At 41.1% G+C, this 19,185-nt stretch overlaps 1 protein-coding gene across 2 annotated transcripts in view; it reads right to left on the reverse strand.

The window, feature by feature from the left end:
• MRTFA (myocardin related transcription factor A) overlaps positions 1-19,185 on the reverse strand; it is a 176,139-nt gene that overhangs the window by 107,003 nt on the left and 49,951 nt on the right. Inside the window, exon 3 of one of the 2 annotated variants that reach the window (XM_019961855.2) lies at positions 3,959-4,012. The exons of the other annotated variant lie outside the window; for it this stretch is intronic. Coding sequence (XP_019817414.2) covers positions 3,959-4,004 — 46 coding nt within the window. The 5' untranslated portion in view covers positions 4,005-4,012. The remainder of the gene's footprint in view (positions 1-3,958; positions 4,013-19,185) is intronic. 2 annotated transcript variants of the gene reach the window in all.

The following is a 19,185-nucleotide window of genomic DNA, read 5'->3' on the forward strand; positions in this document are numbered from 1 at the left end:
CACTGCGGGAAACCTGGGTTCAATCCCTGGGTTGGGAGGATCCCCTGGAGAAGGGCATGGCAACCCACTCCAGGATTCTTGCCTGGAGAATCCCATGGACAGAGGAGCCCGGCGGGCTTCAGTCCATGGGGTTGCAAAGAGTGAGAGAGAAGAGTCAGACACAAGCAAGCAACTAAAGCACATGTACACGATACACACACAAAAATTTTTAAAGGTACGTAAAGTTAAAAGCAAACTAACAAAAGTTTCCTAAGGGACAAATTGAAGAGGGTTCTTAGGGGACTTCAGTGTATATTGTGCTGCATTTCTCAGGCTGGATACTGTGTCCATGGGCCTATGTGTTCTATATACCCTTGTAATATGTCCTCTGTGTATTCCTTCACAATTACAGGGTATCCCAAAAGGAGAAGGGGGCGGCAGAGGATGAGACGGTTAGATAGCAATGCTGACTCAATGGATATGAACCTGAGCAAACTCCAGGAGATAGCGGAGGGCAGAGAAACCTGACGTGCTACAGTCCATGGGGTTGCAAAGAGTCAGACACGACTTAGCAACCGAACAACATAATCATAATGAACTTAAATGAGGACTCCACTGTTTTGTGGAGCAAGAAGTCTCTGCCGTCCCAACCTCCCAGCTTCCATCCCTTTTCCCTGAGGCAGTAACTGTTACCAGCTCCTTACAGTCCTTCCAGAAACAGCTCATGTGCAGACAGATAGATCCTTCCAGAGACATCCTGTACAGAGACAAGAGAGGGGAGGCGGGTGTAGGGTGTGGATGGAGTGTGTTGTCTGTGTGTGCGTGAGTGGGTGGGGATGCGCAGATATACCCACAAGAGATATGGAAACAACAGACTGGCTCCCTAACTGGGCTGCATCACGATCAGGTGTATGTCATGTGATCACACATACCTAAGAAACCGCTTCAGTCCTCTTCTCTACACAGAAAGCCACCCCCTGCTACAGAGTTACAAACTAATAAGGCGACTGCATCGGCTGTATGCAGGCACAGGGTGTGCCTGATCAAAGCCTCGCACAGTAGCTATCAACAACCAAGCCCCAGCACTCCTTGGTTCTAAAACATACCAGAGTCAACGCTGTACCCCAATATCCCCTTAGTCTTAGCTCCAGAAATCCCAAATGTCCCTCTCAGATCATTAGCTTTCTAATCACACTGATGCAGATAGGGTGCCACAGCGGTGACAGGTGCTTTAATCCTCTCACTGTGTCTTGATGAGAACACCTGGGTTCACCAGCACACATCACAGGCTGACAGATGGGCACACTGCACATCCTGAGATGCGAGAACTTCAGTTTTGAGAGCTGCGCTTTCACGTGCTGTGGGCAAGGGCTGGCTAAGATACAGATGGCGGTTAGAGGCTTCATGTCTTAATATGAAAACAGATCTTAAAATACTTGGGTAAAATCTTGATTTAAAAGGCTTACACCTATTTATTAGGGGAGGTATGTCAAACCAGATTTCTTCACTTAAAATTTAAAAAATACATGTCAGGAGCCAACACACAGATGAATATACTGTATTGCCTTTGAGAAGCTAATAATCTAATTAGGCAGACAGGAAAATGATAATCTACAGTCTACAGTCTACATTGTAAAGGCAGTGCTGCAGAAAGAGAAGGAAGGGCTGATTCTATTGAGAGAGGCGTCACAAAAACGCTGCAGTTAAACTGGATCTCAAAGAGTTAGAAGGAGACCACCAGCAGTGAGGAGGATCAAAGTCTATATGTAAGTATGCCTCACCCAAATCTCCAAGCTCCAAATACCAAACGAAAGTTGATATAAACACACAGTGTACCCTGGAACTTGGCTCTAACATTCAGTATCTTAAAGTTTAACTTAGGGTAAAAATCTTATATCGTGAAATCTTGTCTAAATTGCTTTCATTACCTTGAGCATTTCATTAAACAGTAATTTCACCTATAAAGCCTATATTCATGGAGATCCAAATACTTTATTCCTGTGAAACTCACTCACGGCTCACATAGATAGTCTAAATTTTGTCTTTAGTTTTTTAGAAAAAAAAATGACAGGCCTTTTTTTTTTTTAATTAAAACTTCATAAGAGATGTTTTTTCATTTCCTATCATAGATATGCCTGTCATTTACTATTACAATCCAATATAATGGCGAGAGCATAAGAAGAAAACAGTAACAATTTCACAAAACAACACAGTGCTAAGGTTTTTTGCACATTTAGGAACCACAAGTACTAGAGATATCAGTTTGCTATTACTTCTTTCTATATCCAGTTTCTCTACTTTTAAGAACATACACAAAAGAAAGAGGTTCGCATACATGCTAGTCTCTGCAGATCTTTCGTTTTACCTGTATCCAACACCCTTGTCAGTTTCACCCACCCTTGTCTAACGTACTACTATCCTTTGAAAGTTTTATGAAGTAGCTGGTCCAACAGATGGGTGGCTAGCCCTACCCAACATATGTCATTAGAAAAATGGCTCTTGGGCAAGACAAGAAAATACTAAGTAAGCCCCTTTCCCTTACTCGGCAAGAACAGTGAGACCCCAGCTCAGAGGAAAGCAAACAGTCTTTTATCTTACTAAGAAGTTACTGGACTGAGACAATCTGTAGGTAACAAGATGAATAAAGAAGGGAGAGAGAGTCCAAAGGCTCACTTGTACTCCCTAAAATAAAATATGCCCTTGCCCACATACAGCAGAGAACGAAGATACAGAGCAGTGGTAAGAAAATCTGAGTCACTTTAACTGGGAACTATTTCATCAAAGACAGATGGGAAACGTTCAGATAAGCACACAATCTTGTTTAGAACACAAAGCTCAACAGATCTGTGGGAGGAAAAGGAAAGGGACTTGGAATGCACAGCATATATGAACAGAAAGACAACTAATACATGACTCAGTCAAGGTCATCCATAAAACAAGAACAGGACAGTGGCGGTCTTTCCTTTTTGTCCACACTCTGTCCTAAAGCGTAACCTGACAGCACCTGACTCGGTCTTCAGATGGAGATCTGTGTCTGGCAGCGTAACACCTAAGTGCTCCCCGAGGAGAGCAGTGAGACCAGTTCTGCCAGAGACAGCGTCTGCCAGCACCAAGGAGGCTCATCTTCCTTTGAGTAAAGGCCAGTGGATGGGAAGAGGTCCCCAAATGCCACTTGTATGAATCTTTCGAGATAGTCTCTGAAACAGGAAAACACTACAGGCTACATTTTAGTAGAAGTCTAAAAATAACCAAAGAACATTCTCTATTTTTAGATATCTAACTTACAAATTTAAGGGCACTGAAAGTAAAAGAAATTATTAAAAACAAACTGGAATTTTTTTTAATGTTTTAAAAGACACTTTTGAATTGGGAAAACTGTTCAAGACAAAGAACCTCGGAAATCCTGCATTCCTTCTGTTGACTGCCTCCTTGCTCCAACTTCCCTCATCTTCAAAACTTAAAAGATTCCCAACCCTACATGTTAACAAGAGCATCCCACAAAGAACCAAAAGACGATACAGATAGAAGGTTTAACACAAAAGAGAAATTACAGCTAAGGAAAAATGTTAAGACAAGCTTTCACAGAGTCATTTAAAAAAAAGTATAGATTAGTGATTAAACACAGTACTGTTCAAAACAGCAAAAACAATTTAATTATATTAAAAGCAGCACCACTACAATCACAAAATACCTAATTAAAGAAGACAAGTAGCTTTCCCTTACATGTCTCCTCACTGAGCAGTCTTAAGATTGATAAGCATCTAATTCAAAGCGATGTCTGAATATCCAGAATTTGCAATCAAGAGAAAATTATTATGTTTTACAATAAAAATCTGAAAATGCAGTACATTTACTGGACAATTTAGATTTACCCTCCCTCTGCCTTCCTCCTCATCTCCATCCAGTCCTAGTGCCAAAGTGCCCAGTGTTTTTTAAGAAAGCTAAGGCAAAAAGGATTTGCAGGAAATATGGGAATTACCGGACTGTACAGCCATCATTAACATCTCAGGTTCCAGTAGCGTCATGACAGATTCTTCTCAGAAACAACAGCCCACAGATATCATGAAAAAAAAAAAAAAAACAAAGTCACAGAAAAGGTTGTCTTCAGAGGCTACCGAAGCTTTCATAAATTCAGTCTCACACCTTATGTTCAAATCAGACTGTGAGAACTCACTCCTCTTCTGAGTGCAGTTACCAATTCATCCACCCTTCACGCAAGTCAAGATGGCACAGAGCTGATTTACTGCCGACAGGAAACCAAACAGCACTCAAGTTAAGACATATGAAGTGTGGCTAGAGCAGTAAGAAGCTCCTCCCCTTGCTGTGCAGCTCTGGGGGTGGTGGGAAGAGAGGTACAGAAAGAGACCTTCAGAAAACACATCAACTGCTTTTTTTGTCTTCCTCTCTTTTCAACGAGAGAAGATGAGGTTTTGTTGAAAACCTTAGTGTAAGGGACTCTGCTGCTAATGCAGCTTAGAACAGATTAAACATAATCCGAACAACTCAATCTTATGAAAGGCACAGCCTGATTACTGACCCATGAATGGGAGAATGGATGGGGATAAGGCACATATAAACACATACACACAAATAAATATGTACTGTGAGTTATTTTCTGAAAAAGCGTTCCAACGGCTTTCTCATCTGTGATATTTATAGATAACAGGCTAAGGAAGTTGAGTATTTAACTACAGAAGCACAAATATTTCTCCACCCCCTCTCCAATTAAAATATCTGTTTCAAAAAGCCATCTGAATACATTCCAGAGCTATAATCTGTCTTTTCGATCCGCCAACCCCGTAAAAGAGCTCCTTACTTGTGGCTGTGTAGGACATGGGCTGTGTGAACAGACAACTTACTCATGTTATTTGACTCTTCTAAAATGCTTTATGATCTGACTGGATGTTTGAAACACACACGAAGACAGTTACAGAAATAAGAATTTCCCTTTCCTCATAAAGAAATGTCAAGTCATTTTCCACTAGCAGAGAGCAAGATCTGAATAAAAACGAATGTGGACATTTTAACCTTTCATCACAAAAACAGAAACTAAAATCCTGTCAAGTTATAGCAATTTTTATTTATCCAAAATTAAAAACATTCATTCCCTTCACAGCACATTTTACTGATAGTCTTAATAAGGATAGTAAGATGTCTTTTACCTTATCTGATTAACTTTAAAATAGCTGAAAACTAGAAATCCATTTTTGGTATGGTTAACCAGAAGGCCTCCGTTTTTCTGGTTAAGTGACATCTTGAAAGCCTACTGGGGGAACCAAGCCCAGCAAATGCCTTAATGCTCACATAGTCACACAATGATAAATGAAAGTGCTGAGAGGCCTGAAAAGAGAAAACAGTCTCAGAACGACTGAGGGCAATACTGTTACTAGAAGAGAGTGAGCAACGCAGATTTGGGGTGGGGGAGTCTGTGGAGGAGAAAAAAAAACTTCCTTTCTTTCCCACTCCAAGAACATCATGTTTAAAAGAAAAGCCAGAAAAGCTCTATATAGAGCTGTGGGAATGACTCAACAGGCAACGGAGCGGCAGCCACGCTCTGGGAAGAGAAGCATTCTCACTGGCCCCTTCTCTCCACCAAGCTCTCAAACTGTCTTATGAAAAATGGGTAAATTCTCTGGTCAGAGGTTACCAACAAAAGGAAAAGAATCCCGAACAGCTTGAGTCATCCCTGTGTCCCTATGTGGGCTGGACAATTTGCTACGTGAGGGTTTTTCAAACAAGTTCTCACAATTCTGTACTTACAGGAAAATAAATACAAACTTTAAGATTCCAGCAGAGAAGATGGTAGGAGGGGCACAGGGCTATTTCCCTCCTGCCAACACTTTTCTCAGAATGCAACAACTGTCCATATTCCAGCCCCACAGAGATACAGTGCTGATGGTCATGTGCTGGTAGTAACATAAACAATCACAGTTCAACCGATCTGTTAACTTTTCACAGCAACTCCACAGTCATTTATTTCATCTGTACTTTGGGATAAAAAGAGCTAAACAAAAAGTTTTTAAAACAGAAATCCAAAAAATTAATCTTAAAAAAAAAAGAAAAGAAAAGAAACCGGTAAGCAACACCATCTTTGCCTACCACTAGGATTTTGCATTCACCCTGAAGAGTAACAGCACAGCATGAGACTCACTGGGAAAACTGCATTTAAAACAGGTGTCACAATTCCTAAACTCTGAACCCAGCTTCTGATCCACTAATTTTGGGGCAATTTAGCAAAATTTCACAGAAAGGGAGCTAGAGTAAACTTGGAAAAGGTCTCTGCACAAGTGAACATGATTTTCAAGTGGATGACACCAAGGGAATGAAGGGTAATGATCTTAATTCCCAATAAAATAAAAGCTCTTCCGCTTTTAATCATAACGTTCTAGCTAATTAGCACAAATTTCATATGGTCTACAATCTCTATTAATCCACTCTAAAGGGACTAACAACTGCAGGATAGTAAATATAGTTTACTCATAAAGCTGTCCCACCCACCACCAGCTCCCCAAAGGCCTTTAATGTTCATAAGCAAGAGGAACTAGACAAGCTCTTATCCTACTTGACTTTCCTCCTGGATCTGTCACAGTTTCCATACTCTTCCTAAAACTTCCTATTTCCTTGACTTCCTTTAAAAATCCTCTCTCTCAGACTTTTCCTCTCGGAATTCTAACTGGCTCCTCTCTCTCTACCCCTCTGCACCCCTTCCTTTCCTCTTGCACACATTCTCCCAGGGCAACCTCAGCCTTTCTTAAGGTTTACCACCACCTACATACTCATCTGTATCTTGCTTTGTCTTTACTTGTAAGCTACCAACCATGCACTGCTCCCTGGCTTGGCTGTCCTAAACTCAGTATGTACAAAAGCAAACTTGCAATACCACTGCTCCGCACCAAGTCCTCAAGATACGTGGCTTCCATGTGCCACAATTTAGGGAACAGTGCTCAGGCTTTAAACCATCAACTTAGACCCCCTCCTTCCCAAACATTCAACTTTAACTAATTACCTTATAACTTATTCCTCAAATCCATCTTTTTATCTTATAACTTATTCCTTTTGTTCCACCTCTACAACCAGTGCTTTACTTTAGGTCCCTAATAGTTCTTGCCTGGAGCACAGTAACAGCTTTTTAAAAACATTACTGAATAGTGCGAACAAACACAAAGCAAGAAAGAAAGGCAAAATAAGGAGCTTATGTAGCTCATCACTCAGCTTCAAAATGTATCAGTACATGCTTGTTCCCCCTGGCACCCAGCCAATTCTGGATCACTCTGGGACACGTGGGCTTCCCAGATGGCACTAGGGGTAAAGAACCTGCCTGCCAATGCAGGAGACCCGGGTTTGATCCCTGGGTCAGGAAGACCCCCTGGAGAAGGAAATGGCAACCCACTCCAGTGTTCTTGCCTGGAGAACCCCATGGACAGAGGAGCCTGATGGGCTATATAGTCCATGGAGACGCAAAGAGTCAGACATGACTGAAGCGACTTAGCACAGCACACACATTCCAGGCATCATGTAATTTCATCTTTATTCTATACCTTGAAGAGAAGAACTATTTCCTTAAATAATTATACTACCATTACAACACCTAAATTTTTAAAAATTGTTCAATATTATCCAACTATTCAGTAAATGTTCAAACGTTCCCTCCTGTCTCATAAATTCTTTAGAGATGATTTATTCAAATCAGCATCCAACAGGGCAACAGGGCAACTGTTACGGCATTTCATTAATGTTTCTTAAATCTCTTTTTTTTGCCACACCACCCGGCCTGTGGGATTTTAGTTCCTTGACACGAGATCAAACTTGGGCCCCAGGCATTCCGAGTCCTAACCACTAGACTGCCAGGGAATTCCCTCTTAAAGCTCTTTTAATCTACAGATTACTACTTCCTCTTTTTCTGTACTTTATTTGTTGAAAATAACCAGATAGCTTCCCCAAGTTTGGGCTTTGCTAACTGTATCCCTAAGATGTCATTTAACATGCTGCGCAATCCCTTTATAGCCAGTAAGTTAGGAGTTAGAGAGAGTCGTGATCCAATTCAGGTTCAAGTTTCTCACCAGATATCTCACAGGTGGCAGCGTGTGCTTCAGCAACAGCTTCTTAACACACTCCTTCTCCCCAGCCTTGCCTCAATTAAGACACATCCTTGCTACCAACTGACTCTTATTCATCCTTCAAAACCCAGTTTAACTGCTGCCTTCGCCAGAAAGCCTCTGGGATCACACCCTCCACAGATGTGCTAAATACCTCTCACTGATGCTTCCTAAGAACCTGTGCCCCACTCTATTACTGCTCCTTACCATGTGGTTTAATGTCTCTGTGTGAACAGAGCTCACACAGCGCCTAACGTGTGACAGCATTCATAAATGTAAGCCAAATGGAATGACAAGCCCTATTTATCTCAGCAAATTCTAACAGCATGGGAGAAGTTCGTAACAAAAGAATCCCTACCTACCCAGAAAAGGCAGGTGGTCTGCTCCAATTTTCATTAGAACACATGCTGAAGTGCCATTAACTAGAAACCTTAGATGAGGAAGACTGAAATTATCCACAGTACTGAGGTACAGGGTTAACATAAAAAAGGACATTCACAATAAAAACCTCAGGAATGTTAACTGCTAATAGCAAAGAAAATGCTCAAACTGGAGGCCATGAGTAGGAGAAACCGGAGAGGCAGAGAGCCTGGCTCACCTAACAAACCAAGCAGTCCTTTAAGCACTGAGAGCACGCAGATTCTCTAACAACTGACAGCAGTTTCTATGAGGGAATGGAGTATACACAGGTATACACAAAATTAAGAATGCCTTTCTGTGATCTCTGTGGCATTTCAGAACACAGAAATGTAATCTTGTTCCCGTGTCCATTTCTCCCATCCAAGTACCAACCAGGCCCAACCCTACTCAGCTTTGAAGATCAGATGAGATCCCACGTCCATTTCTGATTTGGGTTCTCACAAGTATTTGCAGGAGTTTACTGAGGTTCAGCTCTACAAAGATCGTCATCACAATGAATTTTTACAGGTTCCAACCAGTTAGGTCTCTCCCCCAGACACCTGGTGTTGGGCAAAGTGAAAACACCCAAAAGATAACAAAACCCAACACCCAGACAAGTTGTTACAGGTCCTGGGCAGCTTCCACTTCCTGTGAACACAACGGACCACTGATGAAAACCCAGCCAAGACGCGTCAACCTGGGAGGCTGACACATTACCACGGGCATGCTATTCCTCAGCCCCAGAGCAGACAAAGGCTGTTCCTCCAGCTAAGTTTTCAAAGGACAGTCAACGTTAAGGAGTATGATAGCCACAAATACAAACAGCCAGCTAGCTTATTTACATGGCATGTTGGAAATATCATCATTATGTATGGTGTCAACACCAGTGAAGGCAGAAACACAAGGATGAACCGCACGCCACCGCCTCTGCCTTTGAGGAGCTCATCATGAAGGTAGAAAATCTCTAACGAACAAACAAAAGAAGAAACCGAGAGTCGAATTAAATAAGAGTACAAACAAAACGCTAAAGAAACATAAAAGCAGCAGCAACTGGTTCTGGTTACCACAGACCTGGATTGCTCCTTAAAGAAAGATGATGTGAGCTGGCTCTTAAAAGTCACCAGAGTTTTATCAGTTTCTTTTCCAGTTCCCAACTCGACACACTTGTATACCCATGAATCATAAAATAATACAGCCATAAGAAACGCAGTTTTGACCAAATCCAGCCCCTTATTCAGAGAACTAAGAGTGAGAGATGCAAGAAACTCTTCTTTCAATTTCTAACAAGTGGTTCCCAGTCTGTCACCTGAGTACTTGTGGGAGAACCTTAAAAATGACATTTTAGTGAGAAAGGAATGGTCCATTTAGTAACAGATGGAATGGTCAAAAATGATGACAAACATTTGGGGAAAGATTACTCTTCAATAATTACCAAAGAAATACAAACTGAAATGAAAACATTTCAACAATCACATAGCAAAGTCCTTCACAAATAAGACTATCAATGCTATTAAATGAGCCAGGCACTTAAACAGGGTTGACAGGCGTGTACACTGGTGGGTCGTTTTGGAATGGAACAACACAACGTATTTCTCAAGAACTTCAACTGTTAATACGACCTAGAAAGGCCCCTTACTACCTCTTATTTCACATCTCTCTCCTTCTCTCTCTCCACTGACAGAAGGATATTTGTTCAGTTCTTCTGTTCCAAGTTTTCCCCAAAACCCTTGTCCCAGACCCCTTTCCCCACCTCCCCCTCTCCCCCAGTCTTAACACAGGCTATGCCCTCTTTCCTTAGATGGGCCAATCACACACTACTTGTGCTTTGGTTATCAGTCTAAATGTCCCTTCCGCAAAGAGGCCTTTCCTGACCACTCCCACCATCCCCCTTCCAAATTAGAACCATCACCACTGATTTGCTCTTCTATACGACATCTTGTGCTTTCTTCCCCAAGCACTTCCCAAAATTTCTAACTATGAATTGGCTTGCATAATTGTTTAATCTTTCTCTTTCACTAAACTCCATGACAATGAAAACCTTATCTGTCTTGTTCCTTATTTGCTGTCCAATACTGAGCATACAGGTGATCTCACTAGTCACTTAATAAATTCTTTCAGTGTTAAAATGGTCAAATTCTTTAAGCCAGTATTTCACTTCTAAGGAAATAACTCAAAATGCAGAAAGACTTTAAAAATGTTCATCCAAACATCAGTGTAAGTGCAAAAAAAAAAAGAATGATTCAAAAGTCCAATCAGTGGGGAAATTAACTCAATGATGATACAGAACATAAGTTTTACACATAATGAAAGGCTGTTTATAAAAAAATATTTCAGTGACTGAAAATCTTGAGTTACAATGCTAAATTTAAAAAAATGACAGTTGAGTCTATAGTACTGCTGCTGCTGCTGCTAAGTCGCTTCAGTCGTGTCCGACTCTGTACGACCCCATAGACGGCAGCCCACCAGGCTCCCTCGTCCCTGGGATTCTCCAGGCAAGAACACTGGAGTGGGTTGCCATTTCCTTCTCCAATGCATGCAAGTGAAAGTGAAAGTGAAGTCGCTCAGTTATATCCCACTTTTTACGACCCCATGGACTGCAGCCTACCAGGCTCCTCCATCCATGGGATTTTCCAGGCAAGAGTACTGGAGTGGGGCGCCATTGCCTTCTCTGGTCTATAGTACTAGCTCAGTTATTTTTCAAACATACATTTAGAAGAAGACTACAGGGAAATAAATCATGTGCTAAGAGGAATTTTCTCTGGGAGACAGGAGTTAATCTCATGTGTGCTTGTTTGTTTTGAGGGAGATTCTACCTAGTATCTGTTTTCCAGGTGCCTAGCACAACATGCTCTGGAGACGGCAATGGCACCCCACTCCAGTACTCTTGCCTGGAAAATCCCATGGACGGAGGGGCCTGGTGGGCTGCAATCCATGGGGTCGAGAAGAGTCCAACACAACTGAGCGACTTCACTTTCACTTTTCCCTTTCCTGCATTGGAGAAGGAAATGGCAACCCACTCCAGTGTTCTTGCCTGGAGAATCCCAGGGACGGAGGAGCCTGGTGGGCTGCCGTCTATGGGGTCGCACAGAGTCAGAAGCGACTTAGCAGTAATAGTAGCACAACATGTGATGAATACTCAGGAACAGGAAATTGATTATCTCTTAGTACTGAGATGAAATAGGTTATGAAATTCTCTAAATCACATTACAAAGAGAAGTGCTTAATGAACTAACATGCTTAAGATCTGGGCATTTTTCACATTGGCTAATCTAAAAAACCCTTAACAACCAGGCTTCCTGAGGAACCTAAGTAACAAAACTCCTTTCTCCAAGAAAATAATATAATTTGGATCAGAAACTGCCCACTCAAAACTTTTTACTTTTCCCAGCAGTTAATTAGTACCTCCTGTACAACACTAAAGCATGAAAGGGCACAGTGTACCCTCGAAGGAAAAAAACATTACCCGCCCTTTCTCCCACAGGCTACACCTATGGAAAACAAATGAGTATTTCCTAAGTTTTACACATAGGAGAAAAATCTATGAAAGGGGAACAAATGTGCCCTTTACGAACGTGTCCTTTTCACTCCCATTCTATTCTGTTCATTTCTCTTTATGTAACTCTTCTCATTCCACCCAGCAGAGCCTATAAAAACACATACAAACTTACACCTGTTATTTCTTCCAGAAAAATACTTGGGATCAGCAACAGAACTTAGAAAGTTAAAAAAAAAAAATTAAATGATACCACAACAGTATTAAAACATACGAAACTTTAAAAAATAAATCTAACAAAAGATGTGTAAAACTACCACACAGAAAATTATAAAAACCTCATTAGGAGATTCGGAAAATCTAAATAAATGGAGAGGGAATTCCCTGAAGGTACAGTGGTTAAGACTGTGTGGCCACAGGATTGGAAAAGGTAAGCTTTCATCCCAGTCTCAAAGAAAGGCAATGCCAAAGAATGTTCAAACTATCACACAATTGCATTCATTTCATACGCTAGCAAGGTAATGCTTTCAAAACCCTTCAAGCTAGGTTTCATCAGTTCGTGATTCAAGAACTTCCAGATGCACAAGCTGGATTTAGAAAAGGCAGAGGAATCAGAGGTAAAATTGCCAACATCCACTGGATCATAGAAAAAGCAAGGGAATTCCAGAAAAACATCTATTTCTGCTTCATTGACTATGCTAAAAACCTCTGACTGTGTGGATCACAACAAACTGTGGAAAATTCTTAAAGAGATGGGAATACCAGATCACTTTACCTGTCTCCTGAAAAACCTGTATGCATGTCAAGAAGTAACAGTTATAACCGAACATGGATCAACGGACTGGTTCCAAACTGGGAAAGGAGTATATTAAGGCTGCATATTGTCACCCTGCTTATTTATATGCAGAGTATATCATGTGAAATGCCAAACTGGATAAATCACAAGCTGGAATCAAGATTGCTGGGAGAAATACCAACAACCTCAGATATGCAGATGATACCACTGTTGGCAGAAAGTGAAGAGGAACTAAAGAGCCTCTTGATGAGGGTGAAAATGAGAGTGAAAAAGCTGGCTTAAAATTCAACATTCAAGAAACTAAGATCATGGAATCCAGTCCCATCATTTCATGGCAAATAGAAGGGGGAAAGTGGAAACAATGACAGACTTTATTTTCTTGAGCTCCAAAATCACTGCAGTGACTGCAGCCATGAAATTAAAAGATGCTTCCTCCTTGGAAGAAAAGCTATGACCAACCTAGATAGCATATTAAGCAGAGACATCACTTTACTGACTAAGGTCCATATAGTCAAAGCTATGGTTTTTCCAATAGTCATGTATGGATGTGAGAATTGGACCATAAAGAAAGCTGAGCGCCAAAGAACCGATGCTTTCAAACTTTGGTGCTGGGGAAGACTCTGGAGAGTCCCTTTGATAGCAAAGAGATCAAACCAGTCAATCCTAAAGGAAATCAACCCTGAATATTCTTTGGAAGGATTGATGCTGAAGCTGAAGCTCCAATATTTTGACCACCTGATGTGAAGAGCCAACTCATTGGAAAAGACCCTGATGCTGGGAAAGATTGAGGGGAGGAGGAGAAGAAGGAGACAGAGGATGAGATGGTTGGATAACATCACTGACACAACAGACATGAGTTTGAGCAAACTCTGGGAGACAGTGAAGGACAGGGAAGCCTGGTGCACTGCAGTCCCTGGGGTTGCAAAGAGTTGGACCAACTTAGCAACTGAACAACACCACTGAGTGAAAGAAGATATAATCATGCCATTCACATAAACTTCAACTAAACTACACTGCTTAGAAATATATTTATAGTGGGTAAAACAAATTATTTTCAAGGAGTCAGAATAGTGGTTCCTCCTAGGAAGAAGAGATGGTGTTGTAATCAGAGAAGAGCATATGGGAGGCTTCTGCGGGACTCACAATGAGCTACTATTGAACTACATAGTGGTTACACAGCTCTTTGTTTTATGGTTATTCTGTAAACTACCGTGATTTATGTACTTTTCTGTGTATATGTTATCGCCTTCTCCAAAAAAAAAAGAGAAAAAGACATGAATGGTAAAATACACGCGAAGTCGCTTCGGTTGTGTCCAACTCTGTGTGACCCTATGAACTGCAGCCAGCCAGGCTCCTCTGTTCATGGGCTTCTCCAGGCAAGAATACTAGAGTGGATTGCCATGTCCTCCTCCAGCGGATCTTTCTGACCCAGGGATTGAACCTGTGTCTCTCTGTGTCTCCTGCATTGGCAGGCTGGTTTTTACCACTAGCTCCACCTGGTAAAATACATACCACCAATCTAATTCTAAGGGGAGTGATTAGTGTAAGAAGACTTTTCAGCTATGCAGATTTAACTTCAGATCTTCTGTCCTGTTATTCTCTAAGTATATTCATAACTGCTGGATCGTGAACAATCTGTGATTCAGAAATAAAGGTTCCTACAGGTACAGATAAAAATAATTTCTTGTGGGTGATATTTCAAGTTTTTATTTACTCAATCCTCGGTGGGTTGGAGAAAAGTATTTTCTCAATAATGAGAATGCAAAATATAAAACTTCAAGTCATATGACATTCTCAACAGCTTTAATAACCAAACATGGATCTGTTACCTAGCACATAAGAAGTTCAGGAGAGCAACCGAGGGAATGCTAGGGGGACCAAGCAGGAACAGGGAAAGGTTAATCTTACCATTGTCAAAATTGTGCCTGGTATTCAACCTCTGTGGCCCCCAAAACTATCCCCCATAAACAGACTAGCCTATTATTTAGTATGTGGTGGTGGCGGTTGGTGGTTTAGTCGCTAAGTTGTTTTCTACTCTTGTGATCCCGTGGACTGTAGCCTGCCAGGCTCCTCCGTCCATGGGATTCGCCAAGCATGAATACTGAAGTAGGTTGCCATTTCCTTCTCCAGGGGATCTTCCCTACCCAGGGATCGAACCCAGGCCTCCTACATTGCAGGCAGATTCTTTACCAACTGAGCTATAAGCAAAGTCCAAAATATAGAGGATAGTGGTGGTGGTGATTTAGTCTGTAGCACCTAACATGGGAAAGAAAAACAGAAATTTGGTATTGGTTAGCTCTGATAAAACAGCTAATGGTTTGCTCATTAAAGTACAGGAGACGGGGCTTCCCTGGTGGTCCAGTGGTCAAGAATCTGCCTTGCAATGCAGGGGACAGGAGTTCAACCCTAGGTTGGAAAACTAAGATCCCAAGTGCTGCGGAGCAAGTAAGCCCAAGCCACAGCTGCTGAGCCACAACTACAGAGTCCGTGTGCCGCAACTACCGAGCCCGCGTGGTGGAACTACCACCTAATGCGGCCAAATGAATGAATTTAAATTAAACTTAGAAATAAAGGAAAAACTAGTAGCTGAGGTCCAAGTTATTCTTCTGTATACAACATCTTCCTTGGGCACTTTATAAATATCTGTTGAATAATCATTTCCATACTGGTCATAGTAGTGAAAAGGAGCAGGATTGTAGGAAGGTACTAATGACTGTCCTGAAATAAAATCTAAAGAGTCAAGGTAAAATAAAAGGTCAAGATACAATCTCCAAAATACCAGCTTTCTCTTAGAAACATTTATGAACTTGTCATCCATTAAATTATCTAACTATTTGTCTGTAATGCCTTCCCAGTAAACCATTCCATGTAACTACTATTTATTGTGTCTTAAATCTGTAACACCCAAACTTCAAGAGGCACACCTCTTAGGGTATAAGCAAGTCCCCAGCATATAAATGGATTATATTCCAAAACTTCATTTGTAATTTGATCATTTGGAATATGGAATGTACTTTCCCACAAAGGCCATGAAAGATGAAATATGGCAAAATTCCCAGGGTTCCCCACAAAACCTATAAGGTAACTAAAATGTAATATACTTTCAATGAGAAAAGGGGCAAATAGTATTTCAGCTCTCATCCTAGAGGCTCTTGAAAGCAGGCTTTATGCAGTCTCAGCCAGTTCTGAAACTCATTCATACTTGAAAGACTGTTATCAGTATAAAGAAGGGGTGGATACGTAAGGAAGAGACAGCCAAAGAGTACTGCGCCATTAAAGGAAGAAGCAAAGTAAAACTTAAATTTTCCATCATGACACATTCATTCAATGTATGCCAGAACTCCTGTAGCTGGAGCCAAAGGGGACGGTGTTAGATCATTAGAGAGTTTTTTCCAGGCTTCTCCAAGCCCAGGCTGGAGAGAATCTACAGGTACGTCAAACTTATCTTTTAGAAGACGACAGAGGACTAAAATACACCTTGAATCACTCTCCCAACTTTTTCCAATTAGGTCAGTAAAGGTCGGGTTAACCAAAGGCACCTCCTCGCAACAGAATTCCAATTTCCCCTGTTAAGGAAACTGAAGTATCAGGACTTTGCCTGCCTGCTCCATAAGAATCCTTGCTCAACCAGTGAGTTTCCATGTAAGATAGGCTTCTAAAAGAAAGATCTGAGAAGAAGCAAAATTTCACTCCACCTTTTCAACATAGAATACATCATCCATGGAAAAGTACCTCCTCTAAACCCCAGAAATTATTTTGCTCTAGAAAATCACACTTCCCAGTTTCATAATCCCCTCAGGGATTTTCCATTTCTGCTCTTACCTTTACCTCCCTACCAATAACCGTGCAAAACAGACCTAGTGCAAAATATAATAATTTCCCCCTTTTGACAGAAAGAAGCACCACTAAGATGAACGAACAGAACACCCAATTATGGCCAGGAAAGCAACACAACCAGATCCTAACACCACCACCCCGGTCCAGATATTCACCTGCTGGCTCCTGGATGGAATAAAAAAGAAACTAGTCAGATCTTTCACCATGGACACAGCTCTTCTGCAACTTTCTAGTTTTCTTAACTTGATTAATAACTCCTATTTCCCCCCTATAATAACAGAATCTGATTTTGATAATCATTTTAACAATTTCTGCCAAGCACTTAGTATTCCTGGCCACTGCTGTACATTCCCTAAGGTATTTTTCTGTAGTCAAACTTCTTATAGATTATTTCTTTATTAAGCCTGTCCCCTCTTCTTCAGCATTATTCTAATACCAATATTTCACCACTGTTTCCTTTCTAATGTTGAACACAATTTCAATTTGGGGGGTTTATTTTCTCCTGCCAAAATGACAATTATGCTGTACAAACCATTGTGTTTGTCAATTGTAAGTATCCAGATTCTCCTATAAACAAGATCACAATGAATAAATATGGCGCTCCTGGCAGTTAGGAGACCATTCTAGCAACTGAAGAGGTTGGCTTAGACACAGCTCAAACTAACAGAGACAGATGACCTAGATCAGAAGTTTTCAACTTGTGCCCTTTCAAGAGCAGCCTGAAGGGCAGGGTGCCAAGCAAGCAGGGCTCTGGCTCCTTCATACAGATTTCTGCCAACCCAAGCAGCTGTTGTACACACTGGACTTATATATGTAATTTCAAACTTACAGAGATCTTCAACTTAAAAAAAGTAGTTAAGACTTCTGGTCTAAATGTTTTATCACTAATTAAGACAATAAAAGAATGACTCCACAAAATACTTCACCTGTAAAGACATGGACTCAGTCTTTCTTTCAAATAGTCTAAACCATAAATTAAACAAGTTATTTTTTTCTGTCCAGTAAGAGTCAATAATCACTTTATTAATTGCTCAGATCTAATAAATCAGTGTTTCAGTGACTTAATAGTTTGTTTCACCACTCATTCATTTGCTCACACATTCCACAAACATTTATCAAACACCTTGATACTCAGATTAACAGCACTAGCATCGCCAATGGATGCTAGTTAGAAATGCAGAATCTCTGTGGATAAACAACAAGGTCCTTACTATAGGATAGGAAACTATATTCAATATGCTGTGATAAACCATGATGAAAAAGAATATGTACATAAATTTATATCTGAATTACTTTGCTGTACAGTAGAAATTAACACAACATTGTATATTGACTACACTTCAATAAAAATTTTTTTTTCAAATTTTTTCAGAATCTTGGGCCTCACCCAGATTACAGAATCAGAATCTGCATTTAACAAGCACCCTTCTTGATTCCCTGACAGCTCAGTTGGTAAAGAATCTACCTGCAATGCAGGAGACCCCAATTTGATTCCTGGGTTGGGAAGATCCGCTGGAGAAGGGACAGGCTACCCACTCCAGTATTCTTGGGCTTCCCTGGTGGTTCAGCTGGCAATGAGGGAGACCTGGGTTCATTTCCTTGGTTGGGAAGATCCCCTGGAGAAGGGAAAGACAACCCACTCCAGTATTCTGGCCTGGAGAATTCCATGGACTGTACAGTTCATGGGGTCACAAAGAGTCAGACACAACTGAACAACTTTCACTTCTTGATTCATAAGTACATTAGAGTTTTTGGCTAGGCACTAAAGATACCACTCATCTCACTCGCAACTGCACTCATCTCACACGCTAGTAAAGTACTGCTCAAAATTCTCCAAGCCAGGCTTCAACAGTACATGAACCATGAACTTCCAGATGTTCAAGCTGGTTTTAGAAAAGGCAAAGAGACCAGAAATGAAGTTGCCAACACCCGTTGGATCATCGAAAAAGCAAGCGAGTTTCAGAAAAACATCTATTTCTGCTTTATTGACTATGCCAAAGCCTTTGACTGTGTGGATCACAATAAACTGTTGAAAATTCTCAAAGATGGGAATACCAGACCACCTGACCTGCCTCCTGAGAAATCTGTATGCAGGTCAGGAAGCAACAGTTAGAACTGGACATGGAACAACAGGTTGGTTCCAAATAGGAAAACCAGTACGTCAAGGCTGCGTATTGTCACCCTGCTTATTTAACTTATATGCAGAGTACATCATGATAAACGCTGGGCTGGAGGAAGCACAAGCTGGAATCAAGACTGCCAGGAGAAATATCAATAACCTCAGATATGCAGATGACACCACCCTTATGGCAGAAAGTGGAGAACTGAAGAGCCTCTTGATGAAAGTGAAAGAGAAGAGTGAAAAAGTTGGCTTAAAGCTCAACATTTACAAAACTTAAATCATGGCATCCAGTCCCATCACTTCATGGGAAACAGATGGGGAAACAGTGGAAACAGTGTCAGACTTTATTTTTTGGGGCTCCAAAATCCCTGCAGATGGTGACTGCAACCATGAAATTAAAAGACGTTTATTGCTTGGAAGGAAAGTTATTACCAACCTAGATCAGATCAGATCAGATCAGTCG

This window comes from Bos indicus, chromosome 5, assembly GCF_029378745.1.
Source record: "Bos indicus isolate NIAB-ARS_2022 breed Sahiwal x Tharparkar chromosome 5, NIAB-ARS_B.indTharparkar_mat_pri_1.0, whole genome shotgun sequence".
In the NCBI taxonomy this organism is placed as follows: domain Eukaryota; kingdom Metazoa; phylum Chordata; class Mammalia; order Artiodactyla; family Bovidae; genus Bos; species Bos indicus.